This window comes from Nerophis ophidion, linkage group LG07 (assembly GCF_033978795.1).
Source record: "Nerophis ophidion isolate RoL-2023_Sa linkage group LG07, RoL_Noph_v1.0, whole genome shotgun sequence".
NCBI lineage: Eukaryota > Metazoa > Chordata > Actinopteri > Syngnathiformes > Syngnathidae > Nerophis > Nerophis ophidion.
Window position 1 is genome coordinate 21,146,856 of NC_084617.1, and position 24,058 is coordinate 21,170,913.

The 24,058-nt window shown below is 35.9% G+C and overlaps 1 protein-coding gene across 1 annotated transcript; it reads left to right on the forward strand.

Annotated features, from left to right (window-relative positions):
* The first annotated feature begins 14,582 nt into the window (after positions 1 to 14,582).
* ccndx (cyclin Dx) lies at positions 14,583 to 23,919 on the forward strand. The gene is made up of 4 exons (XM_061905619.1): positions 14,583 to 14,898; positions 18,171 to 18,386; positions 22,818 to 23,135; positions 23,222 to 23,919. Exons 1-4 carry the CDS (start codon positions 14,647 to 14,649, stop codon positions 23,369 to 23,371), a joined length of 936 nt encoding a protein of 311 aa, XP_061761603.1. The 5' UTR covers positions 14,583 to 14,646; the 3' UTR covers positions 23,372 to 23,919.
* Positions 23,920 to 24,058: the final 139 nt, after the last annotated feature.

Genomic DNA, 24,058 nt, shown 5'->3' on the forward strand with positions numbered 1-24,058 from the left:
CAGAATCGGGACCCAGGATGGACCGCTCGCCTGTGTATCGGTTGGGGACATCTCTGCGCTTCTGATCCGCCTCCGCTTGGGATGGTTTCCTGTTGGTTCCTCTGTGGTCGGAACTCTCGCTGCTGTGTTGGATCCAATTTGGACTGGACTCTCGCGGCTATGTTGGATCCACTATGGATTGAACTTTCACAGTATCATGTTAGAACCGCTCGACATCCATTGCTTTCGGTCCCCTGGGGGTGGGGGGGTTGCCCACAATTGCGGTCCTCTCCAAGGTTTCTCATAGTCATCATTGTCACCGACGTCCCACTGGGTGTGAGTTTTCCTTGGCCTTATGTGGGCCTACCGAGGATGTCGTAGTGGTTTGTGCAGCCCTTTCAGACACTAGTGATTTAGGACTATATAAATAATCATTGATTAAATCTCAAACTTTTTTCCCTAGACCTTTCCTGCTCGCTCACTGATAAATACTGGGATCCAATCATGTCTGGATGATATATTAAATGTGTTATTTTGCACAAAACAACCTCCTTTCCATATTGTTTCAGTACAAAACATGCCCATCCATCCGTCCATTTCCTACTGCTTGTCCCTTAGGGTCAGGGGGAGCGGGGCTACCAGCATGCATCAAATTAAATTCAAGTTTGATTTGAAAAAGTATTCAAATTGTTTCAATGTTTGTAGAGGGCGGCATAAAAGTAAATGACAAAAATAAAAACATATGTGTCCCTAATGAAGTGTCCGCTGGCGATGACGTCGCACGTCGTCTCCACTTGTGAACTGCTTCAACTTTGACCCCCAACACGCACGCCAGCAGGTGTCTGTGTGCCCCTTGAATGGCAGCGGGCAAAATAGGACCTCTGTTCTCCAGTGTCCCGGGAAATGAACTGGAAAATGAGGGGCGGGGCTCCACGCCTCCTTCTCAGGACCCCTCCCCAGACCCCCACCCCCTCCCTTGCTTTGGGCTGCACCGCCGCTGTTTTCTCGTCCCACTTTAGAATACAGCTGCAAGGTATGAATTTAGCAGGCCGCTTAAACAGGCGGGCGATCTGTCACTGGGTGACGCCCCCCCAAGACACCCCCCCGCCATCCACCCCAACCTGACCCCACTTGACTGGGAGGCCATGACTTACTCGCTCATTCAAACTCAATCTGCTTTCTCTTGAATGGCGGCCGTCTTGTCAACAGCTTTAAGCCTCATTTTCCCCCGATGATCATCACAGGATTATCCTCGCTTTAGTCGTGTGCAGGATTGACGCTAAATAAGACGCAGAATGTGGAAACTCATGTTCACGTCATCGTCCCTTTTCACCGCTCCACCCTTATCTTATTAACCTTGCACATATTGTTTGTTTTTTTGATGTATTCTTAATATTTATTGTTTACATTGAACAAAGAGAGCGCAGTCTACAACATGGGTGTCCAAAATGCGGCCCAGGGGGCGATTTGTGACCCCCAGCACATTTCTAAAATATTATTTCACAAACAAAACAAAAAAAAACATAAAAAAATGAAATAAAAGAGTAAACAGGCAAAGGGTAATGAACATTTTTAAAAATACTATTAAAAAAAAAGAAAAAAAATACAATAAAAAAGCGGAATAAAACACAAAACAAGTTAAACTTTTTTTAAAACATAAAAAAGAGGAGTAAACAAGCAAAATTTAATGAACATTTTAAAAAATACCATGAAAAAAAAAGAAAACAAATACCATTTAAAAAAGTTGAATAATACACAAAAAAGTGAAACTTTGTTTTAAAACTTAAAAAAGAGGAGTAAAAGAGTAAAGAGGCAAAATGTAATGAACATTTTAAAGAATACCTTAAAAAAAGTGGAACAAAACACAAATGAAGTGAAACTTTTTTTAAACATAAAAAAGAGGATTCAAAGAGTATATAAGCAAAATGTAATGAACATTTTAAAAAATCCCCAAAAAAAAAAAAATGCCATTAAAAAAAGTGAAATAAAACACAAAACAAGTTAAACTTTTTTTTAAACAAGCAAAATGTAATGAACATTTTAAAAAATACAATAAAAAAATGGGAAAAAAAATACCATTAAAAAAAGTGGAATAAAACACAAAAAAGTGAAACTTTTTTTTTAAACTTAAAAAAGAGGAGTAAAAGAGTAAAGAGGCAAAATGTAATGAACATTTTAAACAATACCTTAAAAAAAGTGGAACAAAACACAAAACAAGTGAAACTTTTTTTTAAACATAAAAAAGAGGATTAAAAGAGTAGATAAGCAAAATGTAATGAACATTTTAAAAAATCAAAAAAAAAAGAAAAAAAATACCATTAAAAAAGTGAAATAAAACACAAACAAGTAAAACTTTTTTTTAAATAAGTAAAATGTAATGAACATTTTAAAAAATACAATAAAAAAATGAAAAAAAAATACTATTAAAAAAAGTGGAATAAAACACAAAAAAGTGAAACTTTTTTTTAAAACTTACAAAAGAGGAGTAAAAGAGTAAAGAGGCAAAATGTAATGAACATTTAAAAAAATACTATAAAAAATTTAAAAAAATACCATTAAAAAAGTGGAACAAAGCACAAAACGAGTGAAACTTTTTTTTAAACATAAAAAGAGGAGTAAAAGAGTAATAAACAAGCAAAATGTAATGAACATTTTAAAAAATACAAAAAAAAGTAAAATACCATTTAAAAAAATGAAATAAAACACAAAACAAGTGAAACTTTTTTTAAACAAGCACAATGTAATGAACATTTTAAAAAATATAATTAAAAAAAATACCATTAAAAAAAGTTAAATTAAACACAAAACAAGTGAAGCTTTTTATTCAAACATAAAAAAGAGGAGTAAAAGAGTAAACAGGCAAAATGTAATGAACATTTTAAAAAATACTATTAAAAATGAAAAAAATACCTTTAAAAAAGTGGAACAAAACACAAAACGAGTGAAACTTTTTTTAAACATAAAAAAAAGGGGTAAAAGAGTAAATAAGCAAAATTTAATGAACATTTAAAAAAATACAACACACAAAAAAAAATACCATTAAAAAAAGTGAAATAAAACACAAAACAAGTGAAACTCTTTTTTAAAACAAGCAAAATGTAATGAACGGCGGCAAAAAATACAATAAAAAATGAACAAAAAATTCCATTAAAAAAGGTGAAATAAAACACAAAACAGGTGAAACTTTTTTAAAACATAAAAAAGAGGCGTAAAAGAGTAAACAGGCAAAATGTAATGAACATTTTTGAAAAATACCGTAAAAAAGTGGAACAAATCACAAAACAAGTGAAACATTTTTTTAACATAAAAAAGATGAGTAAAAGAATAAACAAGCAAAATGTAATGACAATTTTAAAACATAATATTAAAAAAGAAAAAGAAAAAGGTGGAATAAAAGAGTAAACAGGCAAATGTAATGACAACTTTGAAAAAATTCTAAAAAGAAAAGAAAAGTAAAAATGTGGAATAAAAGAGTAAACAGGCAAAATGTAATGAACATTTTTATAAATACTATTTAAAAAATGAAAAAATACCATAAAAAAGTGGAATAAAACAGAAAACAAGTGAAATGTTTTTTTAAACATAAAAAAGAGGAGTAAAAGAGTAAACATGCCAATTTTAAAACATAGTTTAAAAAATAAAAACAATACAAAGGTGGAATAAAAGAGTAAACAGGCAAATGTAATGACAACTTTTTAAAAATACTAAAAAGAAAAAAATGTAAAAATGTGGAATAAAGGAGTAAACAGATTAAATGTAACGAAACATACTAAAATATTATTTAACAAACAAACAAACAAACAAACAAAAATGGAATAAAATAGTAAACAGGCAGAATGTAATGAACATTTTAAAAAATACTATTAAAAAGAACTAATAAAAAAGTGGAGTAAAATAATAAACAAGTGAAATGTAATGAACCATTCTAAGATACTTAAAAAAAACACTTAAAAATGTGGAATAAAACCGCAAAAAGGTGAAATATAACGGAACATTCGAAAATATATTTTTTAAATAACATAAAAAGTGAAGTAAAACAGTAAACAGGCAAAATGTAATAAAAAAGTTAAAAAATACTATTGAAAAAAATTAAAACATAAAAAAGTGGAATAAAACAGCAAACAGGTCAAATGTAATGAAACATTTTAAAATACTTGAAGCACATAAAAAAGTGGAATAAAAAAGGAAACAGGTGCAACATAAAGGAACATTCTAAAATACTTTTTAAAAAAGTATTAAAAAGTGGAGTAAAAGAGTAAACAGGCAATATGTGATGAGAAATTTAGAAAATACTATTAAAACATTTGAAATAAAAATAGGAATAAAAAAGTGGAATAAAACAGTAAACAGGCAAAATGTAATGACAATTAATAAAAAGAAAATAAACATAAAAAGCAAACAGGTGAAATGTAACGCAAAATTATTAAATACTTGAAAAAAACGTAAAAAAGTGGAATAAAACAGCAAACAGGTGAAATGTAACGGAAAATTCTAAAATACTATTTAAAAAAAAAAAGAATTTAAAAAGTGTAATAATAGAGTAAACAGATGGAATGTAACAATAAAAAGTTGCAATGTTAACTCTAATAACATAAAGTTGCCATGCAGGCTGTTTTCCTTTTATTTTAAAACTGTCTTTTCTTAAATAATAAAGAATCAAAATCAATATTGTTATAAATTATTGACCTAATCAAGGCCCCAATTACTTCACTTCAAATATCCCCTTTGAAATATTGTTGGGTAAAATATTGGATATGTCTTGTTTTTGTCATATGAAAAACAAAGTTTTCTTTGACAAAAAGGGCAATAAACAAACAAAAATAACAATGAAAGCTTATAATTGATGGATGGCTCCGAAGTTATTCAAGTGTTGGAAGTAAAAAAAAAAAAAAGTATGACTTATTTTTAACACTTTCATGATCGTTTGGAGCTCCCACATTTGTTGTGGGATTTTTTTTAAGATGTCATTTTTGGTAAAATAATAATAATAATAATGAATTAGAATGAATTGTGTTATCAATTATAGACCTTATGAAAACTCAAATAGTACACGCAAAATTTTCCACATATAATTTTTTGGGGGCGGAAACATTGCATATTTTCAGGTTTTGGTATAAACAAAACCTAAGTTTTCTTTGACAAAAAGGGCATACAACAGACATAATAATAATAATTATTATTATTATTATTATTATTGTAATAATAATAGTAATAATAATAGTGATAATAATAATAAAATCTTACCAATGGATACATCTGAAGTTCATCTAGAGATTTAAGTGTTGGCATTAAAAAAAAAAAGTATGAATCATCTTTAACACTTTCATGAGTGGGGGTCTTTTGGACCTCACACATTTTTTGTGAGATTTATTTATTTATTTTTTTAAACTAAGTTTTCTTTGACAAAAAGGACATAAAATAAACATAATAATAAAAAAAAGTTATTAATAATAACAGTAAAACAATCTTATGATCAATGGATGAGTGGGGCCCTTTTGAATACACTCAAAAAATGCAGTGGGATTTTAATTTTTTGTCTTTATTATTTTTGTTTTTTTATAATAATGCATTAAAATACATTTTGTTATGAATTACAGACCTATTTAGAGCTCAAATCAATTCACATCAAATATGCCACTTAGATTTTTTTTTTTGTGGGAGAAAATTTTGCATATTTTGCGGTTTTGCCATAAAAAACTACATTGGTTTGTTTGTGTTTTTTTTTTTTTTTAAAGGGCATAATCATGTTTTGGACGTAGACACAACTTGAGGGGCCCCTAAAGGTTAAAACAAATTTACAAATTGTATTGGTTTTGAAAAAGAAAAATATACAAAATGGGCCCTTTATGCTTTAATATTTCATAAATGACCTCACACACATTATGACAAGATGTTGTTGTTTTGTTGCTATGATATGTTGTGATGTCATATGTCAAAGTGTTGTGTTGTGTGTCGTTTTGGGTGTGATCGGTGTCAAAGCGCTGGCCGGTGAATAATTGATGCGTCGCCGCAATCAAGTGCATGCAGATCACAGCACGCTGACGTCCATTTGAAAGGCGACCCGGCGCTGAAAGCCACCTGTAACCAGTGTGTCACATCCAATCTGTAATTCTCCACTGGGGACGGACGGCGCACCCGTCCCCCCCACCCCCGTCCCCATTGTGAGCGCGCTCTGCCGCTCTCTGGGGAGTGTGTGTGACGAGTGCGTCTGCGTTAGGAGTGTGTGTGAGGCAGCAGGCAGAAGGCCTGTTGTCTGACACTGATTTGTAAAGGGAGACAATACGCCTCATTGACCCGGCCTGTTGGAGCGAGCTGCACTGTCTGCTGCACATACCTCCATCACGGCTCTTTAAACTGCGGCAGATTGCCACCAGGTCCCTGATGGGGGGGCAAGATGAGTTGCTTTGACAATGAGGACGCTCCTTGCAAACAAACTTTGACATCTCTAACAACTAACTAACGTCTCCTATTTACACCTCTTAACGACCTTATCTGCACTGTTAAACTGACGGGATGCTGCTACTATTAATTGTACGCAATATTATCAATCAATCAATGTTTACTTATGTAGCCCTAAACCACAAGTGTCTCAAAGGGCTGCCTAAAATGAACTAATATTAAGACTGTTTCCCTGAAAACTCTCAGAAAAATCCAACTTGCTAACCCGATGGTGTTTGTATCAAGGTGTTTTGATATTTTTAATCTAGCTAAAAAACAACTTGTGCTGAAAAGAAAAAGTTATTTGTTATTGTCATTGTTATGATCCGTTGCCCGGATCATATTATGATTTAGATTTTTGAGTCTTTTTGTGTATTCTGTTGGTTTTGGACTCCTTCGGTTCCTGTTTGTGCACCTCTCAGTTGGTTTCCATAGTTACTCATTATTTTCACCTGCCGCCTGTTCCGGACGTTCACCAGTTTTGTGATTACTGTCATTATTTAAGCCTGCCTTCTCCAGTCAGTCAGTCTTGCTTCCTAATTTGTTTTCACACAACAAGTAACGACTTCTTTTTTCCTGCTCGCTACCTTCTAGCTTCCACGCTTTTGTTTTCTAGCTCCCATGCGAGCTCTTTTAGTTTTGTCAAAGTCTGATTTATTTTTTTATGAATAATTTTTCCTACCTGCACGCTGTGTCCGAAGACCGTCTGCATTCCTGGGAGAACGAAATCCGCACCACGATGTGGCCAGGTCGTTACAGTCATATTTTTTTAAAACATTTTTAAACGGTTAGTATCAACACAGCAGCTATGGATTGCATTCCAAGTTATATGACTCTGGAGTGAACAAAAACTGACAAAATTGGCAAAAAAATTGTTAGCAGGCTAATGTTAGCATGCTAGGAGTTAGCACGTACCATGTACCAAGTTGTATGACTCTGAGGTGTACGGCGGAAAAATTGGGTAAAAAAAAGTTTGCATGTAAAAATCCGGTGTGAAAGTAAGCATTTGTCACGTACCAAGTTCTATGACTCTGAGGTGTACGGCGGAAAAATTGACAAAAAAAAGTTAGCACGCTAATTTTAGTATTATACTATCAAGTGTAAAAGTGAGCATGTGTTGCATTCCAAGTTATAAGACTCTGGGGTGTACGGCGGAAAAATTGGCAAAACATTTTTTTAGCAGGTTAATGTTAGCATTCTAAGAGTTAGCACATATCAAGTACCAAGTTATGACTCTGAGGTGTACGGCAGAAAAATAGACCAAAAAATAGTTAGCATGCTAAAGTTAGCATGTGAAAATCCGGTGTGAAAGTAAGCATATGTCAAGTACCAAATTCTATGACTCTGAGGTGTACGGCGGCAAAATTGACAAAAAAAGTTAGCGTGCTAATTTTAGCATGTTACTATCAAGTGTAAAAGTGAGCATGTGTTGCATTCCAAGTTATATGACTCTGTGGTGTACTGCGGAAAAATTGGCAAAATTTTTTTTAGCAGGGTAATGTTAGCATGCTAAGAGTTAGCACATATCATGTACCAAGTTATGACTCTGAGGTGTACGGTGGAAGAATAGACCAAAAAATAGTTAGCATGCTGAAGTTAGCATGTGAAAATCCGGTGTGAAAGTAAGCATATATCAAGTACCAAGTTCTATGACTCTGAGGTGTACGGCGGAAAATTGACAAAAAAAAGTTAGCATGCTAATTTTAGCATGTTACTATCAAGTGTAAAAGTGAGCATGTGTTGCATTCCAAGTTATAAGGTTCTGCGGAAAAATTGGCAAAAATTTTTTTTGCATGCTAAGAGTTAGCACATAGCATGTACCAAGTTATGACTCTGAGGTGTACGGCGGAAAAATAGACCAAAAAATTGTTAGCATGCTAAAGTTAGCATGTGAGAATCCGGTGTGAAAGTAAGCATATGTCACGTACCAGGTTCTATAACTGAGGTGTATGGCGGAAAATTGACCAAAAAAAGTTAGCATGCAAATTTTAGCATGTTACTATCAAGTGAAAAGTGAGCATGTGTTGCATTCCAAGTTATATGACTCTGGGGTGTACGACGGCAAAATTTTGGGAAAAAAAAATGTAAGCAGGGTAATGTTAGCATGTTAGGAGTTAGCACGCATCACGTACCAAATTATATGAGTCTAAGATGTACGAGGGCAACATTGGCAAAAAAAAAAAGAACGTTAACATGTTATTGTTAGCATGTTAAAATGTAGTTTAAAAGTGAGCATACGTCACGTACCAAGTTATATGACTCTGGGGTGTACGGCGGCAAAATTGGCACACAAAAAATGTTAGCAGGGTAAGGTTAGCACACTAGCAGTTAGCACGCATCACGCACCAATATGACTCTGAGGTGCACGGTGGCAAATTTTACAAAAAAAAAAGTTAGCATGCTATTGTTAGCATGATTATGCAAACACTAGAGAATAACTAAAGATTAATGTCATCTAAAATATGATGTAAAAATATTTCATGTATATATATATATATATATATATATATATATATATATATATATATATATATATATATATATATATATATATATTATGTGGGCCTATCGAGGATGTCGTAGTGGTTTGTGTTGTGGTCTGTGCAGCCCTTTGAGACACTAGTGATTTAGGGCTATATAAATGAACATTGATTGATTGATTGATATACATACATATGTGTATGTGTGGGGAAAAAAAATCACAAGACTACTTCATCTCTACAGAACTGTTTCATGAGGGGTTCCCACAATCATCAGGAGAGTACTCTGGAATGCCCTCCCGGTAACAGTTTGAGATGCCACCTCAGTAGAAGCATTTAAGTCTCACCTTAAAACTCATTTGTATACTGTAGCCTTTAAATAGACTCCCTTTTTAGACCAGTTGATCTGCTGTTTCTTTTCTTTTTCTTCTATGTCCCACTCTCCCCTGTGGAGGGGGTCCGGTCCGATCCGGTGGCCATGTACTGCTTGCCTGTGTATCGGCTGGGGACATCTCTGCGCTGCTGATCCGCCTCGACATCTCTGCGCTGCTGACCCGCTTCCGCTTGGGATGGTTTCCTGCTGGCTTGGGATGGTTTCCTGCTGGCTCCGCTGTGAACGGGACTCTCGCTGCTGAGTTGGACCCGCTTTGGACTGGACTCTCGCGACTGTGTTGGATCCATTGTGGATTGAACTTTCACAGTATCATGTTAGACCCGCTCGACATCCATTGCTTTCCTCCTCTCTAAGGTTCTCATAATCATTATTGTCACAGACGTCCCACTGGATCATTATTGTCACCGATGTCCCACTGGGTGTGAGTTTTCCTTGCCCTTATGTGGGCCTACCGAGGATGTCGTGGTGGTTTGTGCAGCCCTTTGAGACACTAGTGATTTAGGGCTATATAAGTAAACATTGATTGATTGATTGATTGAGATTCCCTCAATCATCTGATGATTGAGGGAACCCCTCATGAAACAGTTCTGTAGAGATGAAGTAGTCTTGTGTTTTTTCCCACACATACATATATTGCGCTCTACCACGGTATCGAGCACTATTCTCTGGATGATCTAATTAAGACATATATATATACACATATATATATACACATATATATATATATATATATATATATATGTATATATATATATATATATATATATATATATATATATATATATACACATATATACACATATATATACATATATACACATATATATATATATATATATATATATATATATATATATATGGGCTTCACGGTGGGAGAGGGGTTAGTGCGTCTGCCTCACAATACGAAGGTCCTGCAGTTCAAATCCAGGCTCGGGATCTTTCTGTGTGGAGTTTGCATGTTCTCCCCGTGAATGTGTGGGTTCCCTCCGGGTACTCCGGCTTCCTCCCACCTCCAAAGACATGCACCTGGGGATAGGTTGATTGGCAGCACTAAATGGTCCCTAGTGTGTGAATGTGAGTGTGAATGTTGTCTGTCTATCTGTGTTGGCCCTGCAATGAGGTGGCGACTTGTCCAGGGTGTACCCCGCCTTCCGCCCGATTGTAGCTGAGATAGGCGCCAGCGCCCCCCGCGACCCCAAAAGGGAATAAGCGGTAGAAAATGGATGGATGGATGGATATATATATATATATATATATATATATATATATATATATATATGTAGGTGTGGGAAAAAATCACAAGACTACTTCATCTCTACAGATCTGTTTCATGAGGGGTTCCCTCAATCATCAGGAGATTTTTTATATATATATATATATATATATATATATATATATATATATATATATATATATATATATATATATATATATACACACACACACACACACATAATAGCAGTAATAATTGCAGTAAATAATATAGAAAATAACATAGATGTTCATTAAAATGTGTGCAGGATCAGAAATAAAAACATGCATCCATACTTTTGATGGATTGTATTGATTTAGAGCAGAGGTGTCCAAACTTCTTCCACTGAGGGCCACTCACTAAAAATTCAAACATGCGGGGGCCATTTTGATATTTTTCATTTTCAAAACCAATACAATAAATAGATCGATTTTTAACTATTAGGGCTCCCCTCAAGTTGGGCCCTGGGGACTCAGAAGGGTGACAGTTATAAAAAAAATTAATATATTATTATAAATTAATTTATTATTATTCAATGCTTAAATCTATGGATCAAAGTCAGGTATATCTATTGATATAAAGTAAAAAAATATATATAAAATATTTTTTTATATATATTTCATGCTGTTTTTAGCAAAGATAAAAAAAATTGGGGTGCAAAAAAACTCAAAATATGGAATATTTCCCACCTTTAAAACATTCAAAGTGGAATATTCCATGTGAAATAATTGGAGACTTAAATAGATCAATGATTAATAACAACATTGATTTAGATATTTTTTGAGCAATGACAGTTTCTATCCATCCATCCATCCTTTTTCTACCGCTTATCCCTTTCAGGGTCACTGGGGGTGCTGGAGCCTATCTCAGCTGCATAAAAAAACAAAATCCCACTAAAATCCCTGAAAGGCTCGACTCTTAGTACTGTCAAAAATAAGTCATGTGTTTTATTTAGTTTTACTTTCAACGTTTTAGTGTCTGGATCAAGGGTCCCCAAACTACGCCCCGCGGGCCACATCAGGCCTGCCAGGGAAATTCCAAATAAAAAAAAAAGTACAAATAGATTTTTTTTAATTCGTATTTTTCAAAATCTGTCCTTTCTAATCCATTTTCTACCGCTTGTTACTCTCGGTGTATCCTAGCCACTCAGGGTAATTATACTGTCTAAAAATGCATTTTCCTATCAATAACTTGACATTATCGCGCTCGGAATATATACATTTTATATATATATATATATGTATGTGTATATATATATATATATATATATATATATATATGTATATATATATATATATATATATATGTATATTTACTTTCAACGCTTAAGTCTCTAGATCAACTTCGGATCTATCTGTTGATTATAAGTTTTTATTATTCTTGTTTGTTTGTTTCATGCCCTTTATGGCAAACCCACAAAATATGTCATATTATCCCCAGTGGAATATTTAATGTGAAGTAGTTGGAGCCTTGAATAGATCAATAATTCATTAATATTTTTTGACCAATGACCGTTTAAAAAACAAAATTCCACTAAAATCCCCAAAACACCCCACTCATAAAATTGTCAAAAATAAGTCATATATGTCATTTATCTATTTTTACTTTTAATCCTTTAGTCTCTCGATCAACTTCGGATCAATCCTTCGATTAAAAGTTTTTATTCTTCTTGTTTGTTTGTTTTACGCCCTTTTAGTCATAAAAGTGCCTGTTTTTATGGCAAACACACAAAATATGTCATAGTTCCCCCCAAAAATGTCAAAGTGGAATATTTAATGTAAAGTAATTGGAGACTTAAATAGGTCAATAATTTATTTCAACATTGATTTTGATTCATTATTATTTTTTGAGCAATGACAGTTTAAGAAAAAAAAATCCCACTGAAATCCACAGAAAAGCTTCACTCATAAAAGTGTCAAAAATAAATCATATATTTAAATTATATATATATTTTTTAACTTTCAACGATTTAGTCTCTAGATCAGGGGTCACCAACCACGGTGCCCGCGGGCACCAAGTCGCCCGTAAGGACCAGATAAGTAGCCCGCTGACCTGTTCTAAAAAATAGCTCAAATAGCAGCACTTACCAGTGAGCTGCCTCTATTTTTTAAATGTTATTTCTTTACTAGCAAGCTGGTCTCGCTTTGCTCGACATTTTTAATTCTAAGAGAGACAAAACTCAAATAGAATTTGAAAAAATCCAACAAAATATTTTAAAGACTTGGTCTACACTTGTCTAGATAAATTATTATTATTTTTTTTTACTTTGCTTCTTATAACTTTCAGAAAGACAATTTTAGAGAAAAACTACAACCTTAAAAATGGTTTTAGGATTTTTAAACACATATACCTTTTTACCTTTTAAATTCTTTCCTCTTCTTTCCTGACAATTAAAATCAATGTTCAAGTAAATCTATCTTTTTTATTGTAAAGAATAATAAATACATTTTAATTTAATTCTTCGTTTTAGCTTCTGTTTTTCCGACGAAGAATACTTGTGAAATATTTCTTCACAATTATTATGATTAAAAGTAAAATCTAGAAAATCTGTAGAATCAAGTTTAAATCTTATTTCAAAGTCTTTTGAATTCCTTTTAAAGTTTTTGTTCTGGAAAAACTAGACGAAATAAGGATTTGTCTTTGTTGGAAATATAGTTTGTTATATATTCTAACAAAGGGCAGATTGGATTTTAACCTATTTAAAACATGTCATCAAAAATATATATTTATTGTGAGAAATCGTTAAGATGATCAGTGTTTCCACAAAGATAAATATCAATAATTATTAATAATAACATAGAGTTAAAGGTAAATTGAGCAAATTGGCTATTTCTGGCAATTTAAGTGTGTATCAAACTGGTAGCCCTTCACATTAATCAGTACCCAAGAAGTAGCTCTTGGTTTCAAAAATGTTTGTGACCCCTGCTATAGATCAACTTTGGATCTATATTAATCTATTATAAGTTTTTAATCTTCTTGTTTGTTGAATGCCTTTTTTGTCATATAAATGCCTGTTTTTATGGCAAACACACAGTGGAATATTTAATGTGAAGTATTAGGGGCCTTGAATATGTCAATATTTCATACCATTGATTTTCTGTGATGAGGTGAAGACTTGTCCAGGGTGTACGCCACCTTCCGCCTTTTTGTACCTGAGATAGGCAGCAGCACCCCCCACGACACCAAAGGGAATAAGCGGTAGAGGATTGATGGATGGATGGGTATTAGGAGCCTTGAGTATGTCAATATTTCATACCAATGATTTTCTGTGATGAGGGGGCGACTTGTCCAGGATGTACTCCACCTTCCGCCTTTTTGAAGCTGAGATAGGCACCAGCACCCCCCACGACCCCAAAAGGAATAAGCGGTAGAAAATGGATGGATGGATTGAGCAATGACGGTTGAAAAAAACAAAAAAAAAACAGCCTGCATGTCAGCTTTGTGTTATTAGAGTCAACACTTTTTATCCTTTTATTTCACCTGTTTGCTCTTTTCTTCCACTTTTTTATACTATTTTCAAAAAATGAGCTGTGGTCCACAAATGGCCCTGTATCTGCACTTTGCACACCCTGTTTTGAAATGGTGTTTTTTTGCTATGTTATTTCTCCTCCTGGCCTCCAGAAAGTAAAATGTAATTTGAGTTCAATGAACTTCTGTTATATTCATACACTCATATTTATCTTGTGATATTTGTATTTCTGATTCAGAGATCAACAGGCGTCCATTCTCGGCGTGACGTCTCTGAGGTTGTAAACAAACACGTCTTCTATTGTCCTCCATTGTCAGAGAGTGGAGATGACCTTTTTCTCTTCCCTCTTTCTTCCCCCCACCGTCTCCTTTTTACCATCGATCCCAAGCTGTCGCGCTGCCACTCCCTCTCTTGTGTCCCCACCTGTTGAACAATTGTCTCCCTATTATCTCATGTCCCTCGCCATTGGCCCCGCCTCCGTCTGTTAGCCACGCCCCATTACCCTCTGCCCGTTATAAAAACGAGAGCGGGCGCGGCTGGGCGGTGACAGGCCGCTTGGCGCCACACCGAGTTTGGATTGCTTCTTCTTAATTTTTTTTTTTTTTTTTTTCACCCCCCCACACCCAGCATACAAATGGACACAGGCGTAGCCATGTCGCTGTGGTGCGAGGAAGCGGAAGACGCCGAGCGGACGGAGTCGCCTGTGCGCACCGCCGACCGGGGCCAGGCTCAGCTGCGGGCCGCCTGGGACCCGTCGGTGTCCGGGCATCGGGTGATCCAGAGGCTGCTTCACATGGAGGACCGCTACGCGCCCTCGCCGCTGTACGTCAGCATCATCCAGCAGGATCCGCAAAGCAGGGAGGAGCTGTGCAAGTGGACCCTGGAGGTACGTCCACAGTGTAAGAAGGTTTTTACCCCAAAATGTACAGTGTTTTTTTTTTTTACTGTAAATGGAAAATCAGTAACAGTAACACTGTTTTTTATTTTTTATTTTTTTTAAAATATGTATCCCATCCATCCATTTTCTACCGCTTATTCCCTTTTGGGATCGCGGGGGGCGCTGGCGCCTATCTCAGCTACAATCGGGCGGAAGGCGGGGTACACCCTGGACAAGTCACCATCTCATCGCAGGGCCAACACAGATAGACAGACAACATTCACACTCACATTCACTCACTAGGGCCAATTTAGTGTTGCCAATCAACCTATCCCCAGGTGCATGTCTTTGGAAGTGGGAGGAAGCCGGAGAACCCGGAGGGAACCCACGCATTCACGGGGAGAACATGCAAACTCCACACAGAAAGATCCCGAGGCTGGGATTGAACCCAGGACTGCAGGACCTTCGTATTGTGAGGCAGACACACTAACCCCTCTGCCACCGTGAAGCCCAGATTCCAATTATTTCACATCAAATTTTACACTTTAAACAATTGTTGGGGGGAAATTTTGCATATTTTGTGTTTTTGCCATTTAAACAGGGTTTTCTTTGAAGAAATGGCATAGAACATGCAAACTCCACACAGAAAGATCCCGAGGCTGGGATTTAACCCAGGACTGCAGGACTTTCGTATTGTGAGGCAGACGTGAAGCCTTTTAAATATATATATATGTAATTTTATTTATTTATTTATGTATTTTATTTACCGTATTTTTCAGACTCTAAGTCGCAGTTTTTTTCATAGTTTGGCCAGGGGTGCGACTTGTACTCGGGAGCGACTTGTGTGTGAAATTATTAACACATTACCGTAAAATATCACATAATATTATTTAGCTCATTCACGTAAGAGACTAGACGTATAAGATTTCATGGGATTTAGCGATTAGGAGTGACAGATTGTTTGATAAACATATAGCATGTTCTATATGTGTTCCCAGTGCCACCCACACTGCTTTAAATAGAACTTAGATCTTGGGTTTTCACTATGTAAAGCGCTTTGAGTCACTAGAGAAAAGCGCTATATAAATATAATTCACTTCACTTCACTTATAGTTATTTGAATGACTCTTACCATAATATGTTACGTTAACATACCAGCCACCTTCTCAGTTGGTTATTTATGCGTCATATAACGTACACTTTTTCAGTCTGTTGTTCACTATTCTTTATTTATTCTAAATTGCCTTTCAAATGTCTATTCTTGGTGTTGGGTTTTATCACATAAATTTCCCCTAAAAATGCGACTTACTGTATACTCCAGTGCGACTTATATTTTTTTCCTTCTTTATTATGCAGGTGCAACTTATACTCCGGAGCGACTTATGCTCCGAAAAATACGGTATTTAATAATTAAAGTGTTTTTTTTTCATTTTTATTGAAAAAAATATTTTATTTGTATTTATTTAATTTGTCCTGTCCAGCTACTCAGGCAAATCATATAGTTGATGGAGATGCCCAAAGCTGCTGTACAGATGTATTGTACAAAAGAGAAGTGTGGGATACTTTTCTTGTTGCCTAAATTGGTATTTGACTTTATTAAATTGATTTAAATTATTATTTGGTGTAGCCGGGCGGGAGCAGGAGGGGATAGAAAGAGTGGGTGAAAGGAAGACAGAGGGGGGATGAGAAAGAGAGACAACAGCAAACACAACAATAACAACAACAGAGCAACGTCAGAAAATAGGGTATGTACAAATATGATAGTAAAAGTGATAGCAAAGAAGCAGTTAGTGAAGTAAATATTAATAACACAGAAATGACAATGAATATTATTACTCTACAAATGGAACAATACAAATACCAATAGAAGTAGCACTATTGGTAATGAGTAATAACAATAACGATATATATATTAACTTGAAATACAAAAGAAAGCGGATAAATGAAAGGGAAGAAAGAGAAGCCCAATATATTAACCTTGTAGATTGTTATAGTAACATATAGGTAACTTTTGTCAGTGTGCCAGGTGTTACTTATAGTTTCCCTTAGGGCAACAACGTTAATATACGTTTGATTAAACATGATTATATGCATGATTGTATGTATTTATATATACTTGTATATCTACAGTATGTGTATATGTAATGTACAGTATATATGTATGTTTGTGCTGGGAATGTACAGTATATGTACAGTATGTGTACTGTATATATATGTTTGTACAGTGAATGTATTTGTACAGTATGTGTATATATATATATATGTTGTACAGTGAATGTACAATATATGTACAGTATGTGTATATTCATGTTTGTAGAGTGAATGTATTTGAACAGTATGTGTATATGTACAGTATGTTTGTACAGTGAATGTGTGTGTGAACTGAGCTGACGGTTTTTACCCTACAATCTACCGTTGTTTTTTTTACAGTGCATTACTGTAAATTGAAAAACAGCGTCAAATTTATTTTATGTTGACATTTTGGCGACTGAGCAGCTAGTTTATTTTTTTCATTTTTTTTTACCGTAAACACTACCCTTTTTTTTTAAACAGTACATTACTGTAAATAGAAGAACTGTACCACTGTTGTTTCTACTGTAAAATTCTGCCAACTGAGCTGAGTTTTTATCCTAAAATCTACTGTCGTTTTTTTACAGTGCATTACTTTAAATAAAAAAAAATTGTACCATTGTTATTTTTTTACTGTAAAATATGTGGTCCTTTTTACAGCACATTACTGTAGACAAAGAAATGGTACGACTATCATTTTGTACAGTAAATCTCTCAGTTTTTACTGAAAAACCTACGGTCATTTTTACAGCACATTACTGTAAATAGAAAATGGTATCAGTGTCATGTTGACGGTAAAATTTTGGCGACTGAACTGTATAATTTACAGTGGATGACTTTGTATTACTGCAAATGAAAAAGCGGTATTTTTACAGTAAAATTCGGGCGACTGAGCTGCCAGTTCCTTTTTTTTTTCTTTTAATTTACCCTAAACGCTACCGACTTATTTTTACAGTATGTTTTGTTTTTGAGTTTACAGTGCATTACTGTAAATAGAAAAACATAACCATTGTTTTTTTTTTTCAATTAAATTCTGGAGACTTAGCTGCTAAGTTGTTGTTTTTTTTACCGTAAACTCTGCAGACTTTTATTTTACAGTGCATTACTGTAATTGGAAAAATGGTAACAATTTTATTTTTCCTCAAAAATGATGGCGTCTGAGCTGTTGCGGAATCTTCCACTGACAACACAAACCTTCACCTTTTCCGCAGGTGTGCTGCGTCTGTGGCTGCGACGAGGCCGTCTTCCCCTTGTCGGTCTCGCTGATGGACCGCTTCTTGTCCGCCACGCTATCCCTGCCTGTCTCTTCGCATTGCCTGGCCGCCGCCTGCATCCTCATCGCCTCCAAGCTGACGGAGTGTGACAACATCCAATCAGACGCCCTCTGTGCTGCTGCAGACGACAACTTCCTGCCGTCCGACCTGAGGGTGAGTCTGACATCATCGCAGGAGCAGCTAAATGTGGTCTGTTTTAACCATGTGAGTACATTCTGACTACTTCTGCCAGCGGTCTTAACTCACTAGTGTCCAAACTTTTTCCACTGAGGTCCGCACTGTAATAAAATGTAACCATGCGGGGGCCAATACAATATAAATATTTTTATTTTACCTTGAGAGCTCCCCAGGACCCATAAGGGACCGTCTTAGTCACAAAATGTTAAAAATAAGTCATATATTATTAAGAATATTTTTTATTTATTATTTAATGCTTCAATCTTTCGATAAAGCATTAAAGTTAACAATTTTTTAAATGTTCTATGCCATTTCTTCAAAGAAAACCCTGTTTAAATGGCAAAAACACAAAATATGCAAAATTTCCCCCCAACAAATGTTTAAAGTGTAAAATTTGATGTGAAAAAATTGGAATCTTCATCAATCCATTTTCTACCACTTGTCCCTTTCGGGGTCGCGGGGCTTGCTGGAGCTTAGCTCAGCTGCATTAGGGCGCAAGGTAACGTGGACCCCGACTTAAACAAGTTGAAAAACTTATTCCGGTGTTACCATTTAGTGGTAAATTGTACGGAATATGTACTGTACTGTGCAGTCTACTAATACAAGTCTCAATCAATCAATCAAAAGGTTGGCTATACACCCTGGACAAGTCGGAACCCTAATTAAGTCAAAAATTCATAATTCATCCATCCATCCTTTTTCTACCGCTTGTCAATCTCGGGGTGGCGGGGTGTCGCTGGAGCCTATCTCAGCTTGGTGATCCAAGATTACCACACTCATAAAAGTGTTAAAAATAAGTCATACATTTTTTGTTTTACTTTGAACACTAAAAGTCTCTAGATCAGGGCTGTCGAACTTACGGTCCGCGGGCCAAACAGGTTTAATCCGGCACGCAAGATTAATTTGCCAAGTTGCAATTTTTTAATGACAAAAACTGCTGTTCTAAATGTGTCCACTGGATGTCGCTATAGCAATTCAAGTGTGACCCACGTCACACATGACAGTATTTAAAGATGACTTGTCAGCCGATTTTAAACACCCTCTGGATTGGCTGCCGCCACTCCAATCAGTGTAGGTGCAAGCAATCAGCTGCTCCTCTTGTGGCTGGTGGCAGATGGTGGCATAATGATGCAGTGGCGATGCACGATACCTTCTTTCAATGTAAATTATTCAGGATAAAATAACGGATCAAATAAAGAAATGGTGAGATGCGAAGACTTAAGTCAAAATGACCATCATCTTACATAAATATTTATCAGAGCTGTTTATCTATTTTATGGAGGGATGTAGTTAATCATAGAACTGGCACCCAATGTTATCAAAAAAGTGTTAATTTTAAATCAAGAATCGTTTTTAATATAACTAAGTGGAATCCTGTTGTGCCCAAAGATTCACAGCCCTATTAGCCGCCCAAAATGCGCAGGCCACATTTACACTAACCTATCAAGTTTAGTAGAGGGCCACGAAATACTGCAAATGGCCTGGAGTTTGAGACCCCTGCTTGAGAATTTTTGTACTCTTGACACAAATCGTTCAGTAAATCCAACATGACATAACAAAATATAATTATAGGTCAGAGGACCTGAGTAGGATTTTATTGGTATTTTCCATTATATTCTTATCAGTGAGAGACCAGGAAGGGGCTAAGAATACGTTTGCAGTGCCCTGTCAGTCATTAATCGGCATTTTACATGCCCTTTTTCATGTAAAAGGCACAACACGTTATCAGTGTATGTTTTAGGTGCATTATAATTTGTTGCTAGGTAAGATTCATCACTTGTTGCTAGGCAGAACTCGTGCCCACAGATCAATGTTATTTTTTTTTTTTCATTCCACCCAAATTTACTAGGACAGATATGTCCCCATTGCTGCGCGGAGGAACATTTTCGGCCTCACCAAGTTTGCTTTGTTATTGGCCATCTGCATTTTGTAAAAATTGCCAAGATGTTTTGTTTTAATAGATCAGCGTGTAGTAATCTATATTGGTTTGCTTTTAGCTTTATATATCAAATTGACACCCCACCAGCGTTGTCCCTAAATGTTCTGTATGTGGCCCTCGCTACAAAGAGTTTTCTAAACTCCTGTTAAACTCTTGAAAATTACTTTAAGCTAGGAAAAATAACAAAATATGAAGAAAAACAACAAAATAAAGATTATAGTATTTATTTTCCTGCGATGTATTAAATATATAGGCGGGGCACTGCTTCTAATGCAGGATCAGAGGTGGGTAGAGTAGCCAGAAATTGTACTCAAGTAAGAGTACTGTTACTTTAGAGATTTATTACTCAAGTAAAAGTAAGGAGTAGTCACCAAAATATTTACTTGAGTAAAAGTAAAAAGTATGTTGTGAAAAAACTACTCAAGTACTGAGTAACTGATGAGTAACCTGATTACGGCAACAAATGCACAAAAACATAAAAATAGCAATGAGCAAATTCAGAGCCAGGAATATCTCTTAAGCAACTAAAACAATAATATATATTAAATAATAGTACATTAAAATAAAATAAAAAAATGGCACATTGAGCCACAATAACTTAACAGCACCTTAACCTCAGTAGGCATTCATTGATTTGATTGATTGATTGAGTGATTGAAACTTGTATTAGTAGATTGTACAGTACAGTACATATTCCGTACAATTGACCACTAAATGGTAACACCCCAATAAGTTTTTCATTGTTTATCAATTACTTAATAAATGACCAAGTCGAGGTGATCTACCTCATATATACATATGTATACACACACATATCATTTATACACACACATATCATATATTCACACACATATCATATATATATATATATATATATATATATATATATACATACATACATACATTTATATATACAGTATATAATGTATATTTATTTATTTTGCCGTTTTTGTTGACATGTTAAAGGTGTTTTAATGAATATACATACATTTTTAACACATAAATTCCTATCTTTCATGAAGACAAGAATATAAATTGGTGTATTACCTGATTCTGATGACATGCATTGATTGGAATCAGACAGTATTGATGATAACGTCCACGTTTTCAAATGGAAGGAAAAAAAAGTTCCTCTTTTCTGTCCAATACCACATGAAATTCGTTGGTTTTTGGCATCTTATTTGTCCAGCTTCCATATTCGTTTTCATACACTTTTCAATAAATACATTGGCGGCAAGCTCCGTAGCTTGCTAGCTTGTTTGCGCTGGCTTTCGGAGACTCTTATTTTGTTAGCGCAGGCGCGATGGAGCGGCGCTTTTATTGTGAAGACAGGAACTGTGCGATCAGTCTTTAGGCTTTTGACGGGAAGTACGGTTGACATAAAAAGTGTCTTTTTTTTATTTTCACTTTTGATTGATTGATTGAAACTTTTACTAGTAGATTGCACAGTACAGTACATATTCCGTACAATTGACAACTAAATAGTAACACCCCAATAAGTTTTTCAACTTGTTTAAGTCGGGTCATGTGACCGCCTGGTTCTGTTTGATTGGTCCAACGTCACCAGTGACTGCATGTGATTGGTGAAAAGCAGGCATGCGTAGATCCTACTTTGAATCTCTGTCATAAACCAAAACAAACATTAATAGATCGATAAAAAAAAAGTAGCAAGTAGCGAGCTGAATGTAGATAAATGGAACGGAGTAAAAGTAGCGTTTCTTCTCTATAAATATACTCAAGTAAAAGTAAAAGTATGTTGCATAAAAACTACTCGTAGAAGTACAATTTATCCCAAAAGTTACTCAAGTAAATGTAACGGAGTAAATGTAGCGCGTTACTACCCACCTCTGTGCAGGACGACCATTGCTTGAACATGTTTGATCTTAGAAAACATCCAAAGGTGTTCAGTAATTAGTCTAATTGTCTTCATTAGAGAAGATAAGACTTTCAAGAAAACAAATGGCCGACCTGATCTGTATTAGGGCACTGTCCCTAATGCAGAATGACTATTGCTTTTACATTTTTGACCTTTAGAAAATGTCAGAAAGGGTTCAATAATTAGTCTAATTGTGTTAGAGAAAAATGGTCGCTAAAAATTACAAATGGCCGCCCTGTTCTGTATTAAATATAATGGTGGGGCACTGCCCCTAATGCAGAATGACTATTGCTTGACCATTTTTGACTTAGAAAACATCCAAAGGTGTTCAATAATTAGTTTAATTGTCTTCTTTAGAAAAGATGTTACTGTGAAGAACACAAATGGCTGCCCTGATCTGTATTAAATATAATATTGGGGCACTGCCCCTAATGCAGAATGACTATTGCTTGTACATTTTTGACCTTAGAAAATGTAAAAAAAAAGTGTTAAATAATTACTCTAATTGTGTTGATTAAAGAAAATTGGACCCTTAAGAACAAAAATGGCCGCCTACTGTACCACAGTGTTATGATTGACTTGTCTCAACCAGGAAATGGAGCGCATAGTGCTCGGCACCCTACGCTGGGACACAGCCGCCGTGACCCCGCAGGACTTCCTCCCGCACTTCCTGGCCTCGGTGCAGGAAAGGAGCGAGGGTGGCGACTCGGACCAGGAGCGGACCACCCTGCGGCGGCACAGCGACACGCTGGCGGCCATGTGCATCTGCGAATCCCGCTTCCTGGGGACACCGCCCTCGCTCATGGCCGCCGCGTCGCTCAACTGCGCCCTGCGAGGTCTGAGCGACAGGGGGCGCCCTCAGCGGTCCGAGATTAGTTTAAGGCTGGCCGAGTTGTGCCAGGCCGACCTGGTGAGTGCAACCCCCCCCCCATCCACCATGCCGCCGTGGTTCTTTGCCATCAAGCTTTCTGACAGACTTCCTGTGTGGGCCTACAGGTGGTCCTGCAGTACTACAGCCGGATGATCGAGTGTGCCCTCCATCAGCGGCTGAGCAGCGGCCTGGCAGAGGCTCCCACGGAGAAGGGTGACGAGATGGAGGACGAAAGGGCCGGCACGCCTACAGACATGAGAGAGATCGATTTCTGAACACAAAAATCATTTCACGCTGTCAAATTACAAGTGTGGATCAATCAAAAGTCTTCATCTTTTAAACTGATATAAATTATGACCTCAAAATAACGTATTTTTATACCCTGAAATGATTACGTGACTGTATTGTTTATTTATTTTTTGCATTATTTATTTCCATCCATCCATCCATTTTCTACCGCTTATCCCCTTTCGGGGTCGCGGGGGGCGCTGGCGCCTATCTCAGCTACAATCGGGCGGAAGGCGGGGTACACCCTGGACAAGTCGCCACCTCATCGCAGGGCCAACACAGATAGACAGACAACATTCACACTCACATTCACACATTATTTATTTGCCAGACTTTTTTAAATGACGTGCTCTTTACTTGTGCCATATTTGCTCTATTTCTATTAGATTTTTTCAAGGCTCATGTATGTTACTTTTTGAATATTTATACGTTTTATTTATTATCATGTGCAATTATTTACTCTTAATGTTAATTTATTTGTTTATCTGCCATCCCTTTGAGTTTTTGTGTTTGCTTGATAAAATAATTATAGTAAATGAAGAAATCTATTTTTGGAAACAAATAAAAACGTTTGAAAACATTTAGCGTCCATGTTTTGTTGTTGACGTTAAAGCTTCCTTCACGTGCTGCTCGTAGGACGGTAATGACAGAAAGGTATCGAAATGTCAACGTTG

Bases quoted from the DNA above. Each gene is read 5' to 3' on its own strand.
- ccndx (XM_061905619.1), top strand. From the start codon at position 14,647: ATGGACACAGGCGTAGCCATGTCGCTGTGGTGCGAGGAAGCGGAAGAC. The intron at 14,899-18,170 runs GTACGTCCACAG...CCTTTTCCGCAG, and splicing joins TGTGCAAGTGGACCCTGGAG to GTGTGCTGCGTCTGTGGCTG. The intron at 18,387-22,817 runs GTGAGTCTGACA...TGTCTCAACCAG, and splicing joins TCCTGCCGTCCGACCTGAGG to GAAATGGAGCGCATAGTGCT.